The 22,322-nt window shown below is 50.1% G+C and overlaps 8 protein-coding genes across 8 annotated transcripts; 3 read left to right on the forward strand and 5 right to left on the reverse strand.

Moving 5' to 3' along the window:
• Positions 1–521: 521 nt before the first annotated feature.
• VTN77DRAFT_6375 (uncharacterized protein) lies at positions 522–2,146 on the reverse strand (the record flags this gene model as incomplete). Its single annotated transcript, XM_069422646.1, has 3 exons — positions 522–1,756; positions 1,810–2,013; positions 2,071–2,146. 3 exons carry the CDS (start codon positions 2,144–2,146, stop codon positions 522–524), a joined length of 1,515 nt encoding a protein of 504 aa, XP_069281285.1.
• A 1,658-nt stretch (positions 2,147–3,804) lies between these two features.
• On the reverse strand, positions 3,805–4,654 carry VTN77DRAFT_6376 (uncharacterized protein; the record flags this gene model as incomplete). Its single annotated transcript, XM_069422647.1, has 3 exons — positions 3,805–4,048; positions 4,357–4,509; positions 4,590–4,654. The coding sequence occupies 3 exons, from the start codon at positions 4,652–4,654 to the stop codon at positions 3,805–3,807; spliced, it is 462 nt and encodes a 153-aa protein (XP_069281286.1).
• A 1,721-nt stretch (positions 4,655–6,375) lies between these two features.
• Positions 6,376–9,321, forward strand: VTN77DRAFT_6377 (uncharacterized protein; the record flags this gene model as incomplete). Its single annotated transcript, XM_069422648.1, has 6 exons — positions 6,376–6,903; positions 6,969–7,081; positions 7,160–7,407; positions 7,463–7,670; positions 7,734–8,329; positions 8,396–9,321. 6 exons carry the CDS (start codon positions 6,376–6,378, stop codon positions 9,319–9,321), a joined length of 2,619 nt encoding a protein of 872 aa, XP_069281287.1.
• Positions 9,322–9,497: 176 nt separating this feature from the next.
• Positions 9,498–10,049, forward strand: VTN77DRAFT_6378 (uncharacterized protein; the record flags this gene model as incomplete). Its single annotated transcript, XM_069422649.1, has 1 exon — positions 9,498–10,049. One exon carries the CDS (start codon positions 9,498–9,500, stop codon positions 10,047–10,049), a length of 552 nt encoding a protein of 183 aa, XP_069281288.1.
• Positions 10,050–10,746: 697 nt separating this feature from the next.
• On the reverse strand, positions 10,747–12,495 carry VTN77DRAFT_6379 (uncharacterized protein; the record flags this gene model as incomplete). The annotated part of the gene is made up of 4 exons (XM_069422650.1): positions 10,747–11,660; positions 11,721–12,018; positions 12,065–12,205; positions 12,262–12,495. The coding sequence occupies 4 exons, from the start codon at positions 12,493–12,495 to the stop codon at positions 10,747–10,749; spliced, it is 1,587 nt and encodes a 528-aa protein (XP_069281289.1).
• A 2,378-nt stretch (positions 12,496–14,873) lies between these two features.
• On the forward strand, positions 14,874–16,568 carry VTN77DRAFT_6380 (uncharacterized protein; the record flags this gene model as incomplete). The annotated part of the gene is made up of 1 exon (XM_069422652.1): positions 14,874–16,568. One exon carries the CDS (start codon positions 14,874–14,876, stop codon positions 16,566–16,568), a length of 1,695 nt encoding a protein of 564 aa, XP_069281290.1.
• A 1,171-nt stretch (positions 16,569–17,739) lies between these two features.
• Positions 17,740–18,667, reverse strand: VTN77DRAFT_6381 (uncharacterized protein; the record flags this gene model as incomplete). Its single annotated transcript, XM_069422653.1, has 5 exons — positions 17,740–17,978; positions 18,051–18,199; positions 18,270–18,401; positions 18,468–18,546; positions 18,619–18,667. The coding sequence occupies 5 exons, from the start codon at positions 18,665–18,667 to the stop codon at positions 17,740–17,742; spliced, it is 648 nt and encodes a 215-aa protein (XP_069281291.1).
• A 3,053-nt stretch (positions 18,668–21,720) lies between these two features.
• On the reverse strand, positions 21,721–22,079 carry VTN77DRAFT_6382 (uncharacterized protein; the record flags this gene model as incomplete). The annotated part of the gene is made up of 2 exons (XM_069422654.1): positions 21,721–21,962; positions 22,019–22,079. 2 exons carry the CDS (start codon positions 22,077–22,079, stop codon positions 21,721–21,723), a joined length of 303 nt encoding a protein of 100 aa, XP_069281292.1.
• Positions 22,080–22,322: the final 243 nt, after the last annotated feature.

A 22,322-nucleotide genomic window follows, 5' to 3' on the forward strand; every position in this document is an offset into this window, starting at 1 on the left:
AACTCTATTTTGTGGCATATGCAAGAAAATAGGATATAACGGATGTCTCTGACAACAAGTCCCACAAATCATACTGGCAGAAGTGGGCCGCTCAAGATATACACGCTTGCAACAAAAAGCGATCAAAGACTAAGGGAATGGACTGTCGGGTAATCGGAAGAGAAGAAGAAAAAAAGACCCTTTTTCTTCCAAATTATGCATTCCAGATACCGCAGACACAATATAACGCCGTGCACGAGACAGAAGAGCCAATTGACACATCTGAATCGTCGACAATGTAGAAAGAAATAAAAGCCACCCGGATGAAGAGAAACAGAGCTTGCCGGGGTCTCAAAAAGTAAATTATTGGCAAGTAGAAAGAAAAAAAAAGCACCAAAGTCTGCGCTTGTATTGGTATATAGAACACACATTATCATCATCTCTCATCAAGGTCATTAAAGACGGTGCGGGAGGTGGTGGTAAGGTGCCATGAAGATACAACCTTCCAGAGGCAGAAAGTTGTCTGCGCAGATCCAGCTTGGCTAGTTCGCCCAAGGCGGCTGTGAAAATGGCTCTTCAGCCGAGTCAAACAGGGACACAGGCCACATCATGTCATTCATCTCATTCTGGGGAACGCTCATTGGGAGGCAATGAGGGATCGAAGGCTCGCTATTGGGGTAGCTCTGGGTGTGCGGAACTGCGTAACCTTGCTGCGGCGCGGGGATCGACTTGGGTTCCATTCCCATGCTCGCTTGCAGCTGTTGCTCTAGAGCCGCCGTCGACTCGTTGGCAGACTTGAGGAAATCATCGATGTTGATCGACTCCAGGTTGTTGGATGACAGCAGCTGGGTCTGGGGCAACCCTATGAACGAGGAAGCGGAGCTGAGACGGAGTTGATCGACATCGGAGCCATCGCTAACGCTGTGCAGGTCATGGAGATCGTTGCTGGACGCGCCCAAGCTTGGGAGAGGACCGAAGTCGTCCACTTCGGAAATTTCACCCGACGAGGAGGCGGCCAGCCCGGGGTAATTAGAATTGTTGTTGTTGGCGTTGTTGTTGCTATTGAAGTCGAAGCCAGCGTAGGATGGAGGCTGACTGCTCGCCGTGGCAGGGACACTCGACGAGCAGAGGGGGAAGCTAGACCAGTCCACGGGAGGAGCATTGAACGCGGCCGAGCCCATCGAGATCTCCGTTTCGGGAGACGTGAGCCATGACTCCTGGTAGGGGTCTTGGAAGAGCATCGAATTCAATGGCGAGTCGGTCGTAGCGCTCGTGGCATAGGGCGCGAAGGACGAGAGATCCAGTGGAGGGATCTGTGTGCTGATTTGTTCCAGAGCTGGGACAGGCGCCGACTCAGGCGAACCATGTTCGGATTTGACCAGCCGTTGAGGCCCACGAGGGTCCTGGTCCACATCCAGATCTACACCCAGTCCCAGATCGGTGGTCTTATTGTGCATCAATGGCAGATGGTCGGCCGAGCGCTGTGCAATTTCGGACGTCGAATGAATGGTATGGGACTTCGGGATGGTGTAGGGCAATCCACACTTGTGGGCCATGTCGTTGTGTTTATGCATTGGCTTGTGGTGGCCATCCCGAAAGACAGTGAGGGTGCTCTCCGACTTGGTCGACGTCAGACGGGGTTTCTTGGGCTCCATGGCAACAGTGGGCTGGGCTGGAGGCAGGCCTGTCTCGGGTACCGGGTCCAGGTGATGCTCCTTTTTCAAAGCACAGCTGCAGCGTTGCCCGTGAACGCAGCGGCACTGCTGGCGGTTTTCCACTATCTTGAAGTCAGACGCCAGAGGCACTCGCGCAACGCCCAGGACTACTGACCTTTGGGATCTCCCTTGTCACGCCCAGCATGATTGGGATCGGGGTGACTTTGGGCATTGTTGTTGTTATTGTTGTTGTTATGGTCCTTCTTCTTATCCCCGCACTCGCACTTCACGTGGGTTGTCCTCGACTTGCGTAGGCCGCGACAGTGAGGGCATTGAGAGACTGGTCGGCCTTTCTTATTGATGTGGGTCAAAGGTCGATCTTATTTTCAAAGGTCAGTTCTTGTCTGGGAGGAACATGTCAGTGGATATAACATACCACTGTGGTGACAGCTGCTGACTCGGTGACCCCGGACGCAAGCTTCACAAGCCCACTTCTCGCCATCGATGAGCATTGCCGCGGTTACTGGAGAGCGAACATGCGACGATGCGCGACTGAGGAACTAAAAGAAAGAATATTAAAAAGAAGAGTAGAAAAAGAAGAAAGGCTGTAGATAGCTTTGAGAGAATGAATTGCCGTCAAGGCAGATCGGTTGCACCTGCGCACCGTCACACAAGCCAGCGGGACGATAGACGCGGAGGTTCCAGAGGAGAACAACCGAAACCAAACACAAGAAATAATAATAATCCAAGGCACCGGGTATCTTGCAGATTCTCGCCAATGACTAAAAAACCAAACGCCGTTCCAATTGGAAGACCTGGTTGCGCGGGGGGGAGATAACAATTGCGGGAGTAAGGAGACGGTCCGGAGGGCGGATTTGGAGTAGACGCGCAACGACGACTTCAAGAGAATTGGAAGAAGGCAAAGGTGGAAGGGGGCCTAAAGCCTACGCACCGTTTGGCGCCGGCCGTAAGACAGGACACCAAATATCGGTAGTGGCGGCCAAAATAGACGGGACGATCTCTCTGGCACTCAGAGTACGTGCTATAACATTGAGATTGGGGAAGGGGAAAAAGCAGAAGAGAAGAGGGGAGGAAGGCGAGGACGAGGGCGACTGTGGCAAGAAGTATTAGCCAGGGTTGGGGTGGCACGGGACCCTGTGCAGCCAGGCCTCGGGGCGCACAGCCAGCGAGGAAGGAGCTGCCTGCGCGCGTGGTCGCTGCTGCCCGCCCGAAAACACGCAGCACGGGCCACACGGCCGCAGGGACGGCGGTGGCATAGGCGCGTTACGGGGGAAACCACCTAAGAAGGTAGGAAGGTACCTCCATCGCTCATACCTTAGGAGGTAATTCTGTAGTAAAGATTAATTGTTGGGTGGTGTAGGTTGATGCCGGACACAGGCGAGGGCCGCCGGCGGTTCAGGGACACTAGGCAATGAACCTGATGAATGGTCGAGCGCTGGTCGTCAGTGTGCAAACTGGGCACCGAACCATGGATACGAGCCAGCCAGTGGCTGTCCAGCCGAGTTCGAATTCAATAGAAAAAATGAACGAGAAAAAAAAAATATTTGTGCGATCGCAAGGGTTTTGCCCAAAAGAGAAGATCTTGAGATGTGATTCGACCACCACCCTCGCTTGCTGTGCAAACATGGATGGATGGGAGGTGGTGTGCATCGTGGTGTGGGGAGATCGAGGGACGAGGTCAGCTTCGCACAAAAAAAGTCTATTATTATTTACAAGGGAAGAAAAAAATCATAAAGACAGATTTTTAATGTTAGTGACAGCAATCGACCTCAATTCCATAGACTACGGAGTACAGACGTCTCTGAATTGCTTTGATACCCTCGAATTGACCGAGTTGATAGTGACAATAACGATCTACAGTCTAGCTAAGGCTCCAGATTCACCACAGGGTTTGATATGTGCCTTTCTAGAGCCTAGGCGTCGTTGGCGCTTCTTCTAAATTTTTTGCTAATAATAATAATAATTTCTCGTCTCATGTCAGCATCACCAACACATCGTATCTACTCTTTACTCCGTAGTCCATTACAGTCACCGTAGGCCTCCCTGTTAGTAATAGTGTGCCTGGCATTGCGGAGGATCGCCGGTGCCAAGCTTGACACTTAACTAAGGCAGCCCCAGTGAAGGCCTGAAGTTTCGACCCTGCCTAGATTCAGAGAGAATCGCGATGCATCTCTAGCGGCTTTACTCGGGGCTTTTGGCCCCCTTCTTTCCGCTGTTCTGTGACTCTGTCCAAAAGACCTGATTTTGGCAGGTTTCCAGAAGGCATGCTGATGCCTTCTTGCTGCGCGCTAACCCGCCGCCCAGCCTTGGCCTGCGCCCAGGCAGCCAAGTCTTCAATCCAAGCATGCATCGAACTTTCTTCCCGATTCGTATGCGCCCCTCCCTCTCCAGCCCTGTTAGGCTGTTACGTATGTGCGATGATTCGATGACGACAGGTACAAGCAGTACTTACGTGCAGTATGTTTCCTGCAAGGCGTCAATGAGCCGGATCGTAGTGGGAATATACTCCGTTCAGCCTGTGAGGAAAGACGAGAACATGCTGTGTGATCTGCAGGCCGGGTAGAAACGGTAATCAGATACCTGCCTTTGGATGAGGGCGATCTCTCCGAGGTGATCTCGGGGGACATGCAGGATGGCGTCAGAGCGAAGGACGACTGAATGCAGCCCACCACTGGTTGGCGGTGAACAGCTGCTTACCTACCTGCCTAAGTAAGTAGTGTCATCATGTGGCTTCCCTCGCAGGTAACTCTCGACCTGCAAGGCTTGACTGAGTGAACGCATTTCCAAAAGCCACACAGACGTGTACATTTCGTTGACCCCGACGGTGACCGTTCGTCTGTGAGGTTGTGCCAAGCTGCATCGAATCGAAATTAGGGGACCTGTCTGAGGCTGTCGTGGTCTCTCCACAAATCCACACATATGTACTGTACCTACTTCAGACACTCGCCCCGATCCGGGCCGAGTTCGGATCCATGGCTGCGCCACCGCCGCGAAAGCATTAAGTTACCACGCACCGGTTTGATTCAGACTTCTATAATTATTCTATTTGTCTTCTTGCTTTCCCTGTTTTGCCCTGCTTGACTACCTTGACTGATAATGACTTTAAATAGATGGGGTGCTTCGTCTTCCTCGATGTCAACAAGGTCGTCCAACACCCATTACACAATATCCACTACTCCGTACGGAACAGTATCAGGATGACACAACCAGCAATGATCGTATGATGATCTATTTTCAATGAAGCAAAACCTCTTACCGGATAATCTGCGATTTTGCCCCTGATCATCATCGATTCGAATAGTTGTGACTATGTTCCTGCCATTTGTCGGGAATTTTGGCCCCTGGACCCTCAGCGACGCCAGTTTGATGTTCTTGGCTACCATGACAGTGGATCTGTATCTCAAACTGGACCTCGAAGGCTCCTTTACTACAGAGCAGACTACTCCGTACTGGAACTGTTGAACGCGTGCCTGCTTGCTAAAAAAAAAAGGACGAGGCGAGTCGACAATCGGTCGAGAATGCAAAGTGTCATGATACATACGTACCTGTACGGAGTATTCTGTGCACTCGTATATAGGTTTAATCCCAAGTATGAGCGACGCCTCAATCAGTCACTGGTACTGTACAGAGAGAAGAGGTCTACCGAACTGTGTAAAGACTTCTGAATGACCCACTGCAATCCTTGTCTGTAATACTCTGTTCTTCATCCATTTTCTGGACTGCAAAAACTTTCCCGAAAGTCCGGGCTCGTTACACAGCACGGAGCTACGTACACACAGAGCCCATGATCGATTGCTATATGGCTCATCTGGCTGTCCTTCTCGGAACACTCGGGATATTAAGGTTGGCTTTTGCGTCCTCAGAGCGACAACTGCATCATACGAAATACAGGACAGCAAGTGGGAGAGAGAGGGGGAGAATGTCTGGTATCGTATAATGAGCATACTCTCCCTGAGATAGGGATATTGTAGAGATTCTAGCGCACGATGAAGCAGCCAGACGCATCTTCAAGCCTAGGAGGTCAACAGATATTTTCTTTCACTGTATAATATTTTCGCTTTGGACAAAGGAGGCCGTGTGTGCGATACTCGCCGGAGGTGGATGTATGGTCCTCCGGCACGAGTACCAATAAGAACACTCAGGCTGAGCAAGAGAACGGCTTTTCTGCCTGTTTGAATTAACATATCATTGAAAAGTAAGGAAATCAACAGTGTCAGTCGATGTCAGCGTGATCGTTGTGGAATGACATTCTCCGGTGCTGCCGGATAGCTGAGTGCCCGCCACAATACACACGCAACGCCTTCTCGACAATTCTGTCACCAGCAGGGCGACGGTGTAGAGCAGCCGTCGAATAATGACCGAAATGCCCGAACAATCTCCTCCAGCTGTCAATCTGTGCCACGAACCGTTCTCAGACGGCCTGACCAGATGGTTTTCCTGGGCTTCTGGGAGCTGGAGGAAGCTGCCGCTGGAAATAGTATTAATCCGTGACGCTCGCTGGACGCAGAAACAAAAGGCCGGATCTCCGCAGCGATCATCCAAAGAGAGCTAAATAACTATATTCCATCCGCGAAGCCATGTTGTCGCAGTTCGAGTCTACCAGCTTTTTTTATTGTCGCGTAACGATGCTCGAGGGGTCTTGCCCTTTGCCCAACTCTGACGCGCTAGCCTTTCATTCCCCGCCCATGTAAAAATTAGCCTGTAAAAAACTCACCTGTCAATGGCTCAGAGCTCTCTTCCTCGTCCAAACACCTCGCCTCCCACTCCTCCTCCCCTTCACGCCGGAGACTCGCTCCATCAACAACGTCCCAAAACACCGCGTCCTGACGGTGATTCCGCGACGATGAACTCGCGCGAGCCTTCCGACATGCCTCCGGCGCCTTCGTATCCCTCTCCCAACGCGGCGCAGATGGGTCAAGGCACCATGCAGTACTACAACCGGCAGCTCACCGCGGATGAGCTCCTCTCCGCAGAGTTGTCGCGAGAGACCGGTGGCGCCAACCTGGGTGATAGCTCTAGTAACGGACTCCATCACGGGCAACCCATGGTGTTGGGCCCGTCCAACCCGGGAGGTTCTGAGATGGGTCGCGCGTCTTCAGCAGAACAACAGCACGGCAGCATGCTTTCTTTCCCTCCCAACCAGCAGGTGGGTGTGGATCCGAATCACGACTTGAGTTACGGTGACCAGAGTGCCCGTCGCAAGCGATCCAAGGTATCCCGGGCCTGCGACGAGTGCAGACGCAAGAAGGTATGCCGTCGCGTTCCATGTCCTCGACAGACACAGCCGAGCTAACTTGACATTGTCCTCAACAGGTTCGCTGCGATGCGACTTCAGAATCTGGTGTCGAGACCTGCTCCAACTGCCGCCGCCTCGGTGTTGCTTGTCAGTTCAGTCGCGTCCCCATGAAGCGCGGTCCTAGCAAAGGGTAGGTGGATCAGCAGTTGGTCTCTTGAGGTCCATACATTACCGGGTGGTTGTTCAGCTTGCTGAAAGATGGATCTAGATATATCAAGGAGCTGGCAGAGCGGTTGAATACGTTGGAGTCTCAGATGCAGCCATCGATGGCCCATCACGAGATGCAGTATCAGCCCATGAACGACGTGTCCTCGCCGAGAGGCTATCATGACTTCTCTCCTTCCATGGATGGTAGCTTGCTTGGTCGTAAACGGACTTATTCAATGTCAGAGGGGCTCCATGGCTCGGCATTCCCACAAGCAACATTTGCTCCTCGTGTGCAACAAGCCACTGTCGGTGTGTAAACCCCTCGTTAGTCTCATCCAGACGTTAAGCTCACACACCTCTTTAGGAGAAACTGCCACTACAAACCCTGAGTCCTACAACCTGTTCAACATGAATCTTCCATTGAACAAGATTTCACACCCATTCTGGACTGCTCCTCAGCAAGAGCAAGCTGAGACCACAGGCGAGAATGCAGATGCAGGTGTGGGTGCAGTGTCTCAGCCAGCTGGTGATGACACCGTCCCTGTCCAGGTGGATGAGGGCGCTTTGAATGCGTATGTTATCCGAAACACTTAAAATCAGAGAATCAAACGGACAGAGTCTAACAGGGACTACAGCTACTATCAAAAGATCCATCCGCTTATCCCGATTCTCCCTAATTCGAAGGACCGTTTCCTGGAAATCTTGCACCAGTGTAACCGGTTCCTCCAAGAAGTGTTTCTACATGGTTTCTATGCCGTTACCCACACCAATTTCGAACGTGTCCAGAGCTCGTTCCAGAACGTCATGTCGATGGAGGATGCACAGGACCTGCTTTATGCCCATCTTCGAGAGGCCCCCGCGCTGCGCTCCACGGCCGTCAACTTCATCTGGCTGCAGACCCTGCAGCTCATGGTGATGGACTGTGATGCACGGGGTCCCGACAACTTCCGTGGCCGGAACGGACTGCCAAAGTCTTTTTTGACTGAAGCTCTGGCGAGGTTGGCCTACGATGTTGCACACCACTTCGGTCAGGTGAAGAACCGGAACCTCGATCATCAAGACCCGGACTCTGATGCCAACCTTGCCCGTCGTGGATGGGTTGTTTCCAGCATTCTCTGCCGTTGGCACAATGCGGGAATGGGAGAGCGGGATACCATGGGTGGTGTCTGGCATGAGATCGGTGTTCCTTCGGATCAGAAGCTCCTCGGCTTAGCTCCGACGCAGCTCGCAGGTGAGTGACAGAAACTAAAAAAGGAATGCCTCAAACTGTCCGCTGACTCTTGGACTCGACATATAGCTTATTCTACCCTTCTGCCCCCCGTCACGGAGCTCATCCTGAGTGAAGAAGAACATACAAACCCGGGTGTCAAACGTCTTTTCAAGGCCGTTCTCATTAGCCAGCTCAACCGGGCTCTTGATGTGGAGCGTGCCCATACGGAGAGTGACGAAGCCAACCTTCCGGCGGGTTACCTCGAGGCGTTGGGCCCTCAAGTCTACTGGACTATAAACCTCCTGATGTCCCGTCACTTGTATGTCTTCACGCCATACGAAGTTCTCCATTCTGCAGAGGCTCTTGTCAAGGAAATGCATAAAGATGTCCCCAATCGGCTTTCGTCGCCTGTCGACCTTCATTCTTTGGTCTTGGCCACCTTGACCCTTCTGGAAGGCTCTCAGTTACCACTCTTCTCCAGTTTCTGCTGGGAAGTACTGGCAAAAGTCGAGGAGATTCTCGATCGTCGTGAGAAAGCCACCGCCGAGGCAGGCGAATTTGAGAATCTGTTTGCTACTCCTGCTTGGGACAGCTGCCTTCGTTCCTGGATCGCAGACAAACGTCCTCACGAGCAGGCGGGGGCTGGTCAGAACACCACGGTGAATACGAATACGAATGCCAATGCGAATGCGACTGCGAATGCGACTGCGACTACGAACGCCAACTCAGGCAGCACTGCTCCGCCACCCATCGTGGGACCCAACGAACAGCGTTCTCTGCAACACTTGGCTGACCTGGCTGTTGGAGCCGAAGGTGCGGCAGCCAGTGCGTCTTCCCCCCCTGCTGCTCCTGGTGGCGATGGAACGGCGACTGGTGGTCCTACTACTACAACTACTACTACCGCTTCTGCTATCGCTTCGCTGCAGTCACAGCTTCAGGCATATGTCGATTTTACTCTGGCCCTCAAGAGGGGATACTTGAGGGTTATCGGAAAGGGGCCTGGCAGACGTTGACTGATGGGTTGAGTCCGAATTTGAAGACTTATTCTTGCCCAGACTGCCGTGAAGGCAGACAGTCCATGACCGAAACGAACGAGCTGCTTTGCATCGTGTTTCAAGTGGTTGTTCTCTCCCTCTCATTGCCATGAGATGAGAGCTTCGATCTCCCTTCTCCATCCTCACTTCTTCTCATGTGCCACGCTTTCAACACGCATTTTCTCCCAAGCGAAGGAAAGCGAAGCACTATGGCCCAAAGCCCTGCTGCCCTGTATTCCATGATCACAACCCCCTCTCCCACCTTTTTTTTTCTTTCTTATTCCCGGCAATCAACTCCGCATGCTATTCTTCTATTCTGTTCCACTCAATCCCATTTTATTTCACTTCATCTCCATTTCCAACCTGAATTTTTGCCACGAATCTTCTTTTTCTTCTCTTTTTTTTCATTTCAATTTTTTTTTCCCCAAGGCGCATGTCTCAAAGTCTTCTCACTCAAAGGGCAAAAACAAAAAAAGCGGTCATGGCGTCATGGAATGTTTTGTTATTACTGTTGTTCTTTATGTACTGTAGGTAGTTGTTATCATATCAGCCAGAACAGGGTCGGTCAGTCAGTCAGTCAGATGGAATGGATTGAATTGAATCGAAAAGCGGTTTTTGCAGCCAGCACGGCACAATTCAGCCAACACAATTCATCATGTCCTCTTTTTTTTCCTATGTCGGGTCTTCTTCCTTTCTCGCTTCTGTAGTTTTTACCTTTTTTTTTTAAGTCAAGAATGATCTGGCAATGAATCAATCAATCAATCAATCAATCAATCAACGTATAAGAATATCAAATGAATACAAATTGGTCAATCAATCAAATCAATCATAAATCATAAGTCACAAAATTAATCCCCCTTCCTTGTCTCTTGCCTTGTATGCGACGGTGTCGACGAAGGCGATTTTTAAAACGATTGAATTTTGACTAGACCGCAATTCCTACCTAGTATGACAGAGAGAAAAATAAATGACGATGACTAGTTAGAAAAGAATCAAGAAGAGAACTCGAGAAGTTGAGAAAATGGGACTGATTTTAAGCCTTAAAAAAAAAAAACAAAAAAACCTACATCAATGTGGTCGATCAGTTTCTAGCTCCTTCCTTTGTCTCGGGTATCATACCCTTTTGCTTGGTTTATGGGTGAGATTACTACCACCTAGAATTCTACTCCTAGTTGCTGACAGTAATTTCTTCTTCTGTTTCTTTTTCTGTTTCTTGCATGATTTATTTGAACGGATTCTGTATTAACTTTTTGTTTTTTGAGGACGATATATTGAGAATGCTAGCTCAGTAAATAAATGACTACATGGCATTCATGGTGATGATTACAACATATCAAATCAACAAAAGAACATTTCCTTCTAAGTCGATAATAAAATCTACATGCGTGCTGCGTCGCAGTCAAGTCAACTCCCGAAAGCGATTCGCCTCCAGACGCGTTCGACATCTTGGCAGAGGGTAAGGAACCCGTCATCCTCGAGTTGTTCGCAGATCCACGAGTCCACGAGTGCGGATCGCTCTGACTCCGGTGTCTTTAGGTATGATGAGAGGTCTGCAGAGGTGATAGGAGCTTGAGTTTGAGCTTGAGCTTGCGAGGGAAGGGAGGAGGAGACAGTGTCATTGCTAGCAACAGTGGTAGATGAGTCTTGACGAGGCTCTGGCTGATGATGAGCGGGGTTAGAAAGATCAGAAGGCACAGGAGAAATATGAGATGCGCTTGTCTGTGCCCGTGGGCTCTGGACATGAGGGCTTGGCGGGTGAAATGCTGTAGGTTTTGGACGAAGAAGACGACCTGCTGGGGAGGAAGTCGACCGAGACGTGGTAGACAGCTGGTTCAGGTCCTGGTTCTGGTTAATCGCCCATTGATTTTCTGCTTCTTTCAATTTGAATGCTTGAGCTGGGGAGCTTGCTGCGCTGATCGGCTTCTCACGTCCGCTTTGTGGCGGCAGGTCCAACATGTCTTCAAGTCCAGAAACACTCCCATTGGTGCTAGCAGACTTTATCGCAGCTATGGAGGATATTTTGCCAGACGTATATGGTTTCCTTGGACCAGGTCGCGAGAATGGAAGTTCTCTCTTTGGTGGCAAGGCCTGATTCAGCGCTTGGGGGTCGTGGAAAGCCGGCGCGGTGGTAGGTCGGTCGTTAGATCGAAAGGTACCATGACCATGTATTTCGAATTCTGATCTTATGGAGCCAAGGTGCTGGGTTACTGGCCGAGAACCAGAACCAGAACTATTCTCACCTGGATTATTCATAGGAGGAGCCATGAGCTCGTTCGGATGGCAGGCAGTATGGGACGAGATGGAGGATGTGGAGGATGCTTTCGAAAAACCCTAAATGTCAGCCTTTGATTCCGTTCAATAGGGGCTGAAGTTTATACCGCTGATGGATGGTCTTGTCTCAGAAGAACTGCCCACAGTTGACTGGCTTCTGGAAAGCCCATTGCCTCGAGGATTCAAACCACTAGCCACAGGGGAATGGTATCCCCAATCACCGGGGGGTGCAAAGGCGGAGGATACCGACATCATCTGCGAAGATGATGATGCTGGTCTCAAACTAGTCGACCGCGACGTCTGGCTAGCGGCAGGTTCGGTGAACGGACAGTTGATCTCACTCAGTATAGCCAGCGCAGTGTAGTAGTCGCGATCCGATGAAAATTTCAGCTGAAATCGACACACCTAGCAAGATAAGTAGCAATCACGTAGGGAGGTGGCGGACACGAACCTGTCCAACGCTGTTGGGATATCGTATTGCTAGACATGGCAGCTTCACGATAACTGCAACCACAGGTTTCACGTTACGCGCCTGCCTCGACAGAGCCTGTTGTGTGGCCTCCCGAGCTAAATTGTTGAGGTCAAGCTCCTCCTATATCGGGAATTCGTGAGATCACCTTTCACAAATACCAAGCCAGGCAGCCATACCAGAGTACTCGCACCATGGATGACTTTGAGATACAGTTTCTCCTCGACAGAAGTCATTGCTGATGCCATCAATGGATATTTCTCAAACACGACACTCAGATTACCATTTCCATGCAGGTGATTCCAATTAACTGGGCCATTATGATCGATGGAAGTGATGGCATTGGAATACTTGCCCAGCGCGAAACGGGCAACCTGAACGGGTTGGTTCGATTGTCGAGTAAAGGAAGACATGCCTTGTGTGATGAATACCAAATTTCAAAGGCATTAAGAGATAGATTCGACGTAGAAAAGTGATCTCTATGGATTCCAGTGTATCTGAAGAAGGTGCAGTGGGAGGAATAGTCCCGGACCCCCCGAAGTCACAAGCACAAGCACAAGCATAGGGACAATCATCCCTTAAAATATCGTACCATACAATCCGAACGACCATTCTAGACAACAGACGTTGCTCTTACCAGGCTGTAACAAAATAAAAAATTCCTTATCAAAGTCTGAACAAAACAGCACTACCAAGATTGCAGCGCCAAGGTGCACCAGCAGCACCACGCAGCTGCTTGTAGTAATTCACAACAGTGCGTATTGTACTGTCGCAGATTCTCTAGGTGTAATAAAAAATTCACATAAAAGGCCCTTCACTAAAAAAAAATCTTTCCTTCTTCCTCTTTCCCTCCCACAACTACTACCTTCACGTGACTCATAGATCTGCATCTGTGAGGTCCGCCAGTGTCATATCTTCTTATCACGTGATTACACGTGATCTCACTCTCCCCTCACACGTGACTCCCCGCCTCCCAAATCTGCATCTTGGTCTCCTGCCCGGCGAGATCTTTTTATCACGTGACAGCTGTGCCTCAACCATGAATCGGAATATCAATACGCCGGGCGCGCCTCTAGCTGTGGGTTCGCGGTCTTCTTGTTTGGGATCTTCCTCGAGCCACCGCGAAGACAACGAAGCCGCAGAACCCTCAGCGACTTCTAGCAGGCCGTTCAGCTTGCTCGAAAACTTACCGGCGACAAAGGCCGAATTCGAGAACGACCTACAAGCGTTTTGCGCCGCAAGGGGGTTCGTCTAGTTTCTTTTTTCTTTATATCGCGCCGCGACTGTTTTGGCTAACTTCGATCCTATCACCAGCATTACGCCCAATCTCCGGCCCTCCGCGGGCAATCGAGTGGTCGACCTCTTCGACCTTTTTGTGAAGGTAGCTCGTGCGGGAGGATACGACTCCCTCTCACACCCGGATAGTGGTGCGAGGAACTGGAGGGAGGTGTGCGAGGGCCTGCGCCTCCAGGGGCACCTGTCCTTCCAAGTGAAGGAAATCTACCTCAAGAATCTCGCGTGAGTGCTATTGGCGACAGTGAATGAAGTCGCCCTTCTACTGACAATACTTCATCCCAGCGCGTACGAGATTTACAAGCTCCACGGGCGCGAGCCTCCCGCCGTCGACCTCCTCGAAAAACTCCCAGCTGTCGGCGGCAACTTACTGTCGCGGACTATCGAGGAATACCGGGCAGTCACCGAGTCGCGTCGCTTCACTGCTGAGCAGTTGCTTCAGCAGCGTCATCCAAGCCAAGCGAACCGCGTGATAAGTGGCTTTTTCAGCTTCTACCTCCCCGAGCAGGCGCAGCAGGCGACTCTGCAGCAGGGAGCGTCGACTGCGACGCCCTCGACAGTTTCGCAAGACCTTGGCAGCAACAGCGACGCGGGGCAGTCAAACACCTTCCTCGACACGAATATCGACCCAAATATCGACCCGAACCTCGACCCGAGACTCTTCTCTGACCAACCAGTGCCACAGCACCACCAGCAGCTTCCCGAGTCTCTCCTTGATCCGCGAGGCGAAGAGCAAGTCAATACTCCCCAACTCCCTGACCAGTTGCAACAGCCGTCGTTTGTACCTGGTGGCCATTCTTCATTCACTCAGTCCCAGCACAACATGGCTACCAATACTCGTTCGTCCCTTCGTGGTGAGTTTTTTTTTTCATCCGTTCTTGTGTCTCCACTTCTTTCACTAAACTTTTACCAGAGGGCTTGCGACAAGCTCCGAAGGCGAATCAGCCTTTTGTTCCTGATACGGCACCAGTCAGGCAGACGCGTTCGTCCACGCACGCGCACACCCCCACGCAGAACAACACTGCTTCACCCCAACCAGCGTCCTCTCAGTCAGCCAGTATGGACCAATCATCCAACCCTTCCAGCGCGAACTTCAATATTGAGCATTTCGAAGGCAAGGATACGAAGCAAGTGCCAATGTCGACACGTGAAGTCGTGACTCCTGGCAATCGACCTGCCCAGTTCGCCGCCCAGGACAGGACAAAGACAGCCAAACAGCCCGATTTCTATGATCCCTACTATCCTCTCAAGTATCTCGAGGTCCCAAGGAGTAAGTGCTTCCTAGACTTTGCTATAGCAAAAAAAAGCTGTTTCAATATGGACCTGCGATTCTAATGTTGTTACTATAGCAGATGGCATTTACAAGCGCTGCCATTACGGTCTCCAGTCTGGGATTCCGGATGAGGTCGACTTTGCGCTTTACCATCTTGTGCAGATCTCCAACCAGCGCTGGGATAAGTTCAAATTTGAGGGCTTTCCCCTTCTTGCTGAAACACTGATGGAGAAAGCTTTGGAGGTTACGCTTCTGTGTACCGGCGTCAGGTGGGAACTCGAGTACGACTTTCGCAAGCCGATGGACCGAGTAAACGTGTTGAACGCGTTATATGGCACTCCTGACCTTCTCGACCGCATCAGGAAGCTTCCAGTCACTCTCCCTGATGACACTCTCGAGACAAAGGAATTCAATCACCACCTCCGGAATATCAAGGAAGCGACTCTGGTTCTGCGAAACATGTGTCTCTTGAGGGATAACGCGATTTACGTCTCGCGCTATGCGAAAGGATTGCTCAGAGATTTTCTTGTCGTTCTGATCAATGTTCCCAATCAGCCACGTCTTAATGAACTCAAAAATGACGCTCTCGACATCGCGGAAGAGGTAACGAGGTTTCTGCCGACGCATCCAGATGATCCTCTCTGCATTTCTCTGTTCCGTTGCCTTGAATCGTCAGATCGTGCTCACGTTGTCCGTGCACTCTATGCCCTTGCTCACTTCTCGACGGAGATAGACCCGCCCACTCCCAATCATGCCATGGAGCGTGTTCCCAGAAAGAGTCTGGAACAGTTGTACTATTACACCCTACTTGAACAGGATAAGGATACCTTGAGCGGTGCCTTGGACTTCTGGTACCAGTTCACCCTTCTTCCTGAAAACGTTGAAACCATGCTTGAAATCTCGAATCTGCCGCGAATCTTCATGCCGCGAATGGTCGCCTTGCTGTCCTATGAAGCCAGGCTCATCAGAGAAGAGACTGTGCTTCAAGAAGAAAAGGTCGCCCCTCCCCCCAGCGAGATTCCCAAAGTGCCACCGGAGCTCTTCAAAGCCCTGATGGAACTTTCAGAGCCCGAGCGCAGCTCGCGCTGGCTCCGTTGTTGTTTCGTTGAAGATCCGGAGTGCGAAATCACCCAGATCGCCCTCTGGCAAGGGTATCAGAGCCGGTTCGCGGACCCTCGGTTGCCGGGCGGTGGTGTTCTTCCGGCTGCGGAATTCATCAAGAACGTCAGCACCACATTTACCAACGCACAGGCCCAAGTCATCAACGGACCCGGCGCTCAAACGAAATTCATCATCAAAGGCATTCGCCCTCTGGAGACGGCTCACACATTCGACGGATGGCCTTATCTTTACTGCAAGTGGACGACGGACGATGCTCAGTGTAGACGTGCGTTTGCCACGCCGACGGAACTCCGCTCGCACGTCTTTGAGGATCACATGGGTCTCAAACCATTAGATCAGCCTGCTCACTACAACCTCGAGAAGGCCGATAAGCCCATCCACACGTGCCAGTGGGACAATTGCACCAAGTTCAAGTCTACCGGTCCGAGCGATGACACCGCCATGGTTGCCGAACACGTCGCGTCTCATCTGCCGCAAGATCGTGATCCTAACGCGCAGCCTCCTAGCACCCAGCGGGAGGTTCTCCAGCCTCGTGTTGTTCGCGTATGGGACTACTACGACACGCCTTGCGGTCCCGACGGCGAGCCGTATGGTGTCGCGTACAAGGCCGCCCTCGTGATGCGCAACCTTGCGTGGAATCTGCCCTCTCGGAACTCCGATGAGCGATTCGGCAACCTTCCGTGGAAGAAGGCTGTGTTCCTGAGCCATCGTGCTGACATCATTACCGCTTGGGACCGCAATCGTTCTCTGCGCAACGTGCTGACGGAGCTCATCATGTTGATTGACAAGGAGGAGTGATCGCTTACCGAATCACACCTCATCAATGCCTGATCGATGGATCGTGGTAATTCTCTTCTTCTACTCTTTTGCATCATGTATTATGATAATACCCTTACCTTTCTTCGAAGGATGCATCCTGATGCCATTCACCTGGCTTTTCTCTTCGATTTTATTTTCTTCCGGCGTCGAAAGTTTCGTTCCGGTTCCGGTGAGGTGGCAAACGGGGAAATAAAAAAAAGGAGTCATGTCAGTTATCTGGGTGGTCTGTTTGCACATTCACAACATTAGCATCTGGAGTCTGGGGTTTTTTTTTCGAAAGGAAATGAACTGAACTGAAACTTGCTAGCTAGAGTGGTCTTTTTCTACCTTTGAGGCATGTACACTAATTCCCGGCTCTTAGTAACTAAGATAGTGACGATGGAAAATCGACATGAATGAGATTTTGCCTCAAGAAGCTTAAGTGACTATGCGTATAGAAGCTGAATAAGTGTAGAAATGTATGTATGAAGGACTAACCAGTCTAAAAAGGAAATAGGACTCTAAGTTTGAAATTAGCGAGAAATATATCTTAGGATATGGAGAATATAACCAAAAGATACCTAAGAGTACCTAAAAGTATTCTTGTACATACATACCTAGGAAAGGGTGAATATTAATAACCAGTTAGTTACGTAGGTAATTAATGCTAAAGTACGCAAGGGGGGTGAGTTGCCCAGATCCATTTCCTTCCCCAGCATCCCCTCCTGACAGTATCGAATTGAACGAAAATAAAAACCCTTTACCCTCTGGCTTGGATATCGATACCAGTGTGGTTCAGTGTGGGTACAAGTTTCCAGTAAAGTAAAGTGATAAAAAAAAAGCTACTTCTTGATATACGGAGTAATCTTAGGGGTGTACGGATCAATCCCTATTATTATTCGTCCTTTATACTATACCATATCATATCCCAGGGGGAAAAGGGGGCAAAAAAAATGAAAAAGCTAGAAGAAATTAAAGTCGTTTCCCGGCTCTTTCTTATATAGACGGACGCTGTCTTGCTTTCTTTCCATAGTCCCTAACTCATCCATTTCCCATCTTCAATCAATCAACCAGCTTCTCTCCTCCCCCTATCCTAATGCTGGTGGTGATGCCCTTGGTGATGCCGGGGAGAGAAGACGGGTCGAAAGAAAGATTGCTGTCAGTTCATGATTTACATGAGCAGAGCAAACAGACCCAGCAGAAGGCTGGTAGCACCGGTAGAGACGGACAGTGTGCTGGCAGCGCCGGTGTGGATGGTGCTGGTGGAAGAGGCATTGGCACCGGAGGCGTTGGCAGTGGAGCTGGCGGAGCTGGAGGAAGAGCCGCTGGAGGCAGCAGATGCAGAGGCAGAGCTGCTGCTGCTGAAGCTAGCGGAGGCGGAGGTGCTGGTGCTGGTGCCAGTGCTCGTGGCTATACAACGAACGTCTTAGTTACACAATCCTTTATGAAACCAAGGTCCATGCTGCTTGGTCATGGACTTACAGGTAGAGGTCACGCCAGTACTCGTAGAAGTCGTGAGCGACGCAGAGCTGGTCGGAGAGCCGGCCGAGACGATGACGAACTGACCCGACTGGGCGAGGATGCCGGGGTGCTGGGAGTCAGTGGATTCCAGGTTGATCTGGTAGCCCTTGCTGTGGAACAGATCAAACAGGTCAGCGATAGTCTGACAGATCATCTCCTGTGGATCAATCAATTTCTTACTCGGGAGCCACATCGATGTTGTCAATGACGTAAGAGCCCTTGGAAGTCTGGACGTTGGTCGCAACTTTCTGGTTCACCGTGGGGTAGACATTCTCATTGACGACGTAGATGTCGAAGGAGGAAGGATCGGTGCTGAAGATTGCCGTGCGTCAGTGCAGTCCATATACGGTATACTATGCTGAGGACGCTGCAACTTACCTGACGGAAATCCAGGAAATGGTGTTCTGCTTGGTCAGGTCGAGTTCTGAACCCTGAACGGGGTACACGATCTGCAGAGCTGAACAGACAATCGTGTTAGTTTCTTAGTTCGAATTGGAAGTGGTTCTTTCCACTGAAACATCAGTCGTACCAGAGGCGGAAGCGGCGAGCGCAAGAGCGGCTGCGATCTTGAACTGCATCTTGAGAAACGAAACGATTGAAGGCGAAGCTTTCTAAATTCTATGGTTTAAACGATCGATACGTCAAGCGAGCGACTGACTGATGGACAGTAAAGCAACAAAATCGAACCTGGGATGGAAGGACGAAATATAATAAAAGAAAAGACCCTGAATCTGCCCCTGGAGCACACCGTGACATGCGATCGGTCTTAAATCACAAGCTGACAAGAAACGAGGGCGCCATGATCCATGCTGGGGCTGCAGGGCTGCAACCTGCACCCTGCCACTGGGACCAAGAATCTTGTGTTCCCATCTATTTCGGGCAGTCATTGAAGACACTAACGATTAGTGGGTACTGTACAGAGTATCGCGGGGAGAAGCCACTAAAGGGGGCTGATCCAGGCTGATACAGATTTCCACTCCTTCAGTTCCAGGGGATCGGGTGGGTTCGCGATAACGACCTCGACGGCTCCTTCGGAGGGGAAACAATCCATGTGTCTCGGTCAACCGATCATGCCTTTTTTGTCTCGGCAAACTGAACAAAATCGCCGAGGTCTCTAGAGATCTGCGAACAGTATCTACTCCATACGCCACGGGAGATCATGATAGACATGCTTTGATTGCGAAATGCTAATAATGGCCGCCTGAATACCATGAGCCCTTGCCGCCGCACGGGAGAACACGAAGGGCGCCTGCTGCTAGGTAAGGTAGCAAACAGACGAGTTTGGCTGACCAGTCAGCGACTTTGCATCCCGACAATGTCTTCAATCCCTGACCCAGATGTTGACCTTCTGAGACATTGGGCCAACTGCCAAGGCAAACAGGATCAGAGCAGTGCCAATCTGTGGCCAGCCCTAGAATCCATGCTATTTATTCTACCTCTGGTTTGTCTAGTTCTAGCCTCCACAGCAGACCCCACTGACAGAGTTGCATTGGCCCCAGACAGCTAACCTAGGTATTCCGTCCTCCATAGGTACTATTGCAACCGATTACCGAACCGCCTGTAAGGAGCGGCCGATATATCGCCAAGTTGCCAAGATGTGACCACCCTTGATTGACAAATTCAGGCATGATTATGCCTCAGCAGCAAGGCACAAAAGTATGTACAACACTGCAGAAAAAAGTTCCTCACGGCTCCTTCTGCTGTTTATTCGAAGTCGCACCAGCCCATCAAATAAGCACTCGATATTACGTTATTATCGGGGGTGTGACGAAGTCTTACGAGAGATCAATAATAATAATAATAATAGTAATAATAACAAACAAGCCGAATGACTGACTCGAATCGAGATAACTTTGCACTACTCCGAGAGTACACCGGCGGCGATTGATAGGACGGATACCGATAAACAAATAGCAACGTTCCAGAAAAAGAACTTAATTCCAATCGTGGCAATCCCCGACAGGCTCCACGTTCGCTCGCCGTGTCTCACTCACACCCTCACAGTCTTACAGTCTCACCACTGCCGGTTTCGTTGGCCCGAATATGCACGCTCTCAGGCTCTTACAGGGTAGATTAGATGATCGGATTGACCGAACCCGAAAGCTCGGAATCTCTTTCTTCGCTATTGATAATATCACATGGCAGTTGGATTTGGCACCATATACGGAGTACTCCGTACTTACACAATCGTAGATTAATATTAGATTGCGACCTAGGGTAGTAGGATGAGGTGATTGATTGAAAGTGGCAGGGCTGGTCGCAGATAATTTTTATCTATCTCTAGAGATAAAAATCCTAGATATCATATTGACTAGCTAGCATGCTGACTGCAGAGTTCTTGTCGATGCCGGTATTATATTTATATTTGTATCTATGACTTCCAGAAATGGAATCCTCGACTATCAATCTCATCTCATATCATTCAATTTTTTATTTCTTTTTTTTTTCTGCAGACGGGATCAGCAAGTCATCTCACAACTTCTAACTATTTACAGTACTGTACAGCATCTTTGAATACCTTTACAGTTCTATCGCTGCGCTAAATCTGAATCCAAGTCAAAATCCAAAGCAGTGGGTTGGGATTCGTCCCCATCTACCCAACCCAACTCAACCCAACACGGTGGGCAGTGGGCACCTCCAGTCCTGCCACCCACACATCCGAATTAAGACACTTACTATACTGTACAGTATGAGTAGGTGTATACCTACTACACTGTATGCACTCTTATACTATTTTTAATCATCTTTTCTGCTGAGCTGATTTTGGTGAGTCTTTTGGTGTATAGTGGCAGCTATTATTAGCTTCTTTCATTTCTTTTCTTTGTGCCCTTTGTCCTTTTCGTTCTCTATTTTGGGCAAGGGAGGAACCAACCCAAGCCCAACAGGTTTCAACTTGAGACTGATTGATTGATCGATTCCATGGATCCAGATCCAGAATCGACTCTGACTGAGACATTGAGACCGAGGCTGTGCCAATTTTTCTCCTGCACTAAATATAGATACAAATATGAACAAAGTCCGGCATTCATTCGATTCAATTTCTTCAGCCTCCTTAAACATGACCCTGACCTTACTTGGTAGGCCCATCTACCTAGTTAATTTACCTATCTCTAAGATATCTATCTATAAATAGTTAGCTCTAAGAGTAAGTCAGACTGCTGCCAACGTGGTGCTCTCCTTATGGTAGAGGCAGTTGGTTGAGAATGAAGTGCGAATTAGCTTGGACGCCCCAGAGCATCAGGTCTTGTCTTCACCAAAATTTTGGAGTGAGGGTGGTTGGAGACCTGAATAGATGCAGAGACTTCTTCTCGTAGCCAATCCACCCTGGTCAGATGAATAAAAGAAATCCCAGATTGCGCCCGTATGTATGCCAACCATCCAATGGCACATCCACCAAAACCCATCCCAGACAGTATTATCACGCGGCATACTTGACAAAGAATCTCGAATGATGATAGTGGGTGAGGACGTAACTGTGAATATTAGAAGTTCATAGGCCAGACATGAGCCTGAGACTTACCTGGAAGGGAAGCAGCGAGAAGCTGGAACAAAATACATATCGCAGCGAAGACAAGTACAAGAAGGCGCGGGGGGGGGGGGGGGGGGGGGAATAGTTATGCAGAAATCAAACTCAGACACCAAAGCACTGCTGATGTTCCACGATAACCCTACGGGCAGCGGTAAAGAGAGAGAACTGTTGATTCTCGTCAGAAGGCTCGATGTATGGAGCCGAAGCAGATTGTGTAGTAGAACCGCGCGGACACTGAAAAGGGAGAGAGAAAGAAGGGTAGAGGACTAACGTCGCGTCAGTTTGATTCACTATCGGCGTGTGAGCATACTGACGGCGCCAGAAAACCGGAAGGTAATACAGGACTGTAAGTCGATTGTCAGTCTTTATCAGCTTGTCATTGGATCACGACCAAACATACCTGATTCTGTCAACGGATTTGAAACTTGAGAACGTGAAGCGAACACAAGGGCCCTGAGCATTCTGAGAGCACTAGGAAAAGGGATACGGAAGAGGAGCTATTGTCGTCTTTCTGTCACCACTGATTGTTTCCAAGGGCGAAATGAACAGGCATAACAAGAAACCCAAACGCAAAAACACGGCAGAGTGTTGATGAGGATGGTGGAGAATGCTTGGAGACCGTGAGCAATGAGATGGACGGAACAAGTAGAGAAAGATGAAAAATTGTGTATTTGTGGGAGATCGATGGTGCGCTCTAAACGACT

The sequence above is a fragment of the Rasamsonia byssochlamydoides genome (assembly GCF_041956645.1).
Source record: "Rasamsonia byssochlamydoides strain NRRL 3658 unplaced genomic scaffold VTN77scaffold_5, whole genome shotgun sequence".
Taxonomy (NCBI): domain Eukaryota; kingdom Fungi; phylum Ascomycota; class Eurotiomycetes; order Eurotiales; family Trichocomaceae; genus Rasamsonia; species Rasamsonia byssochlamydoides.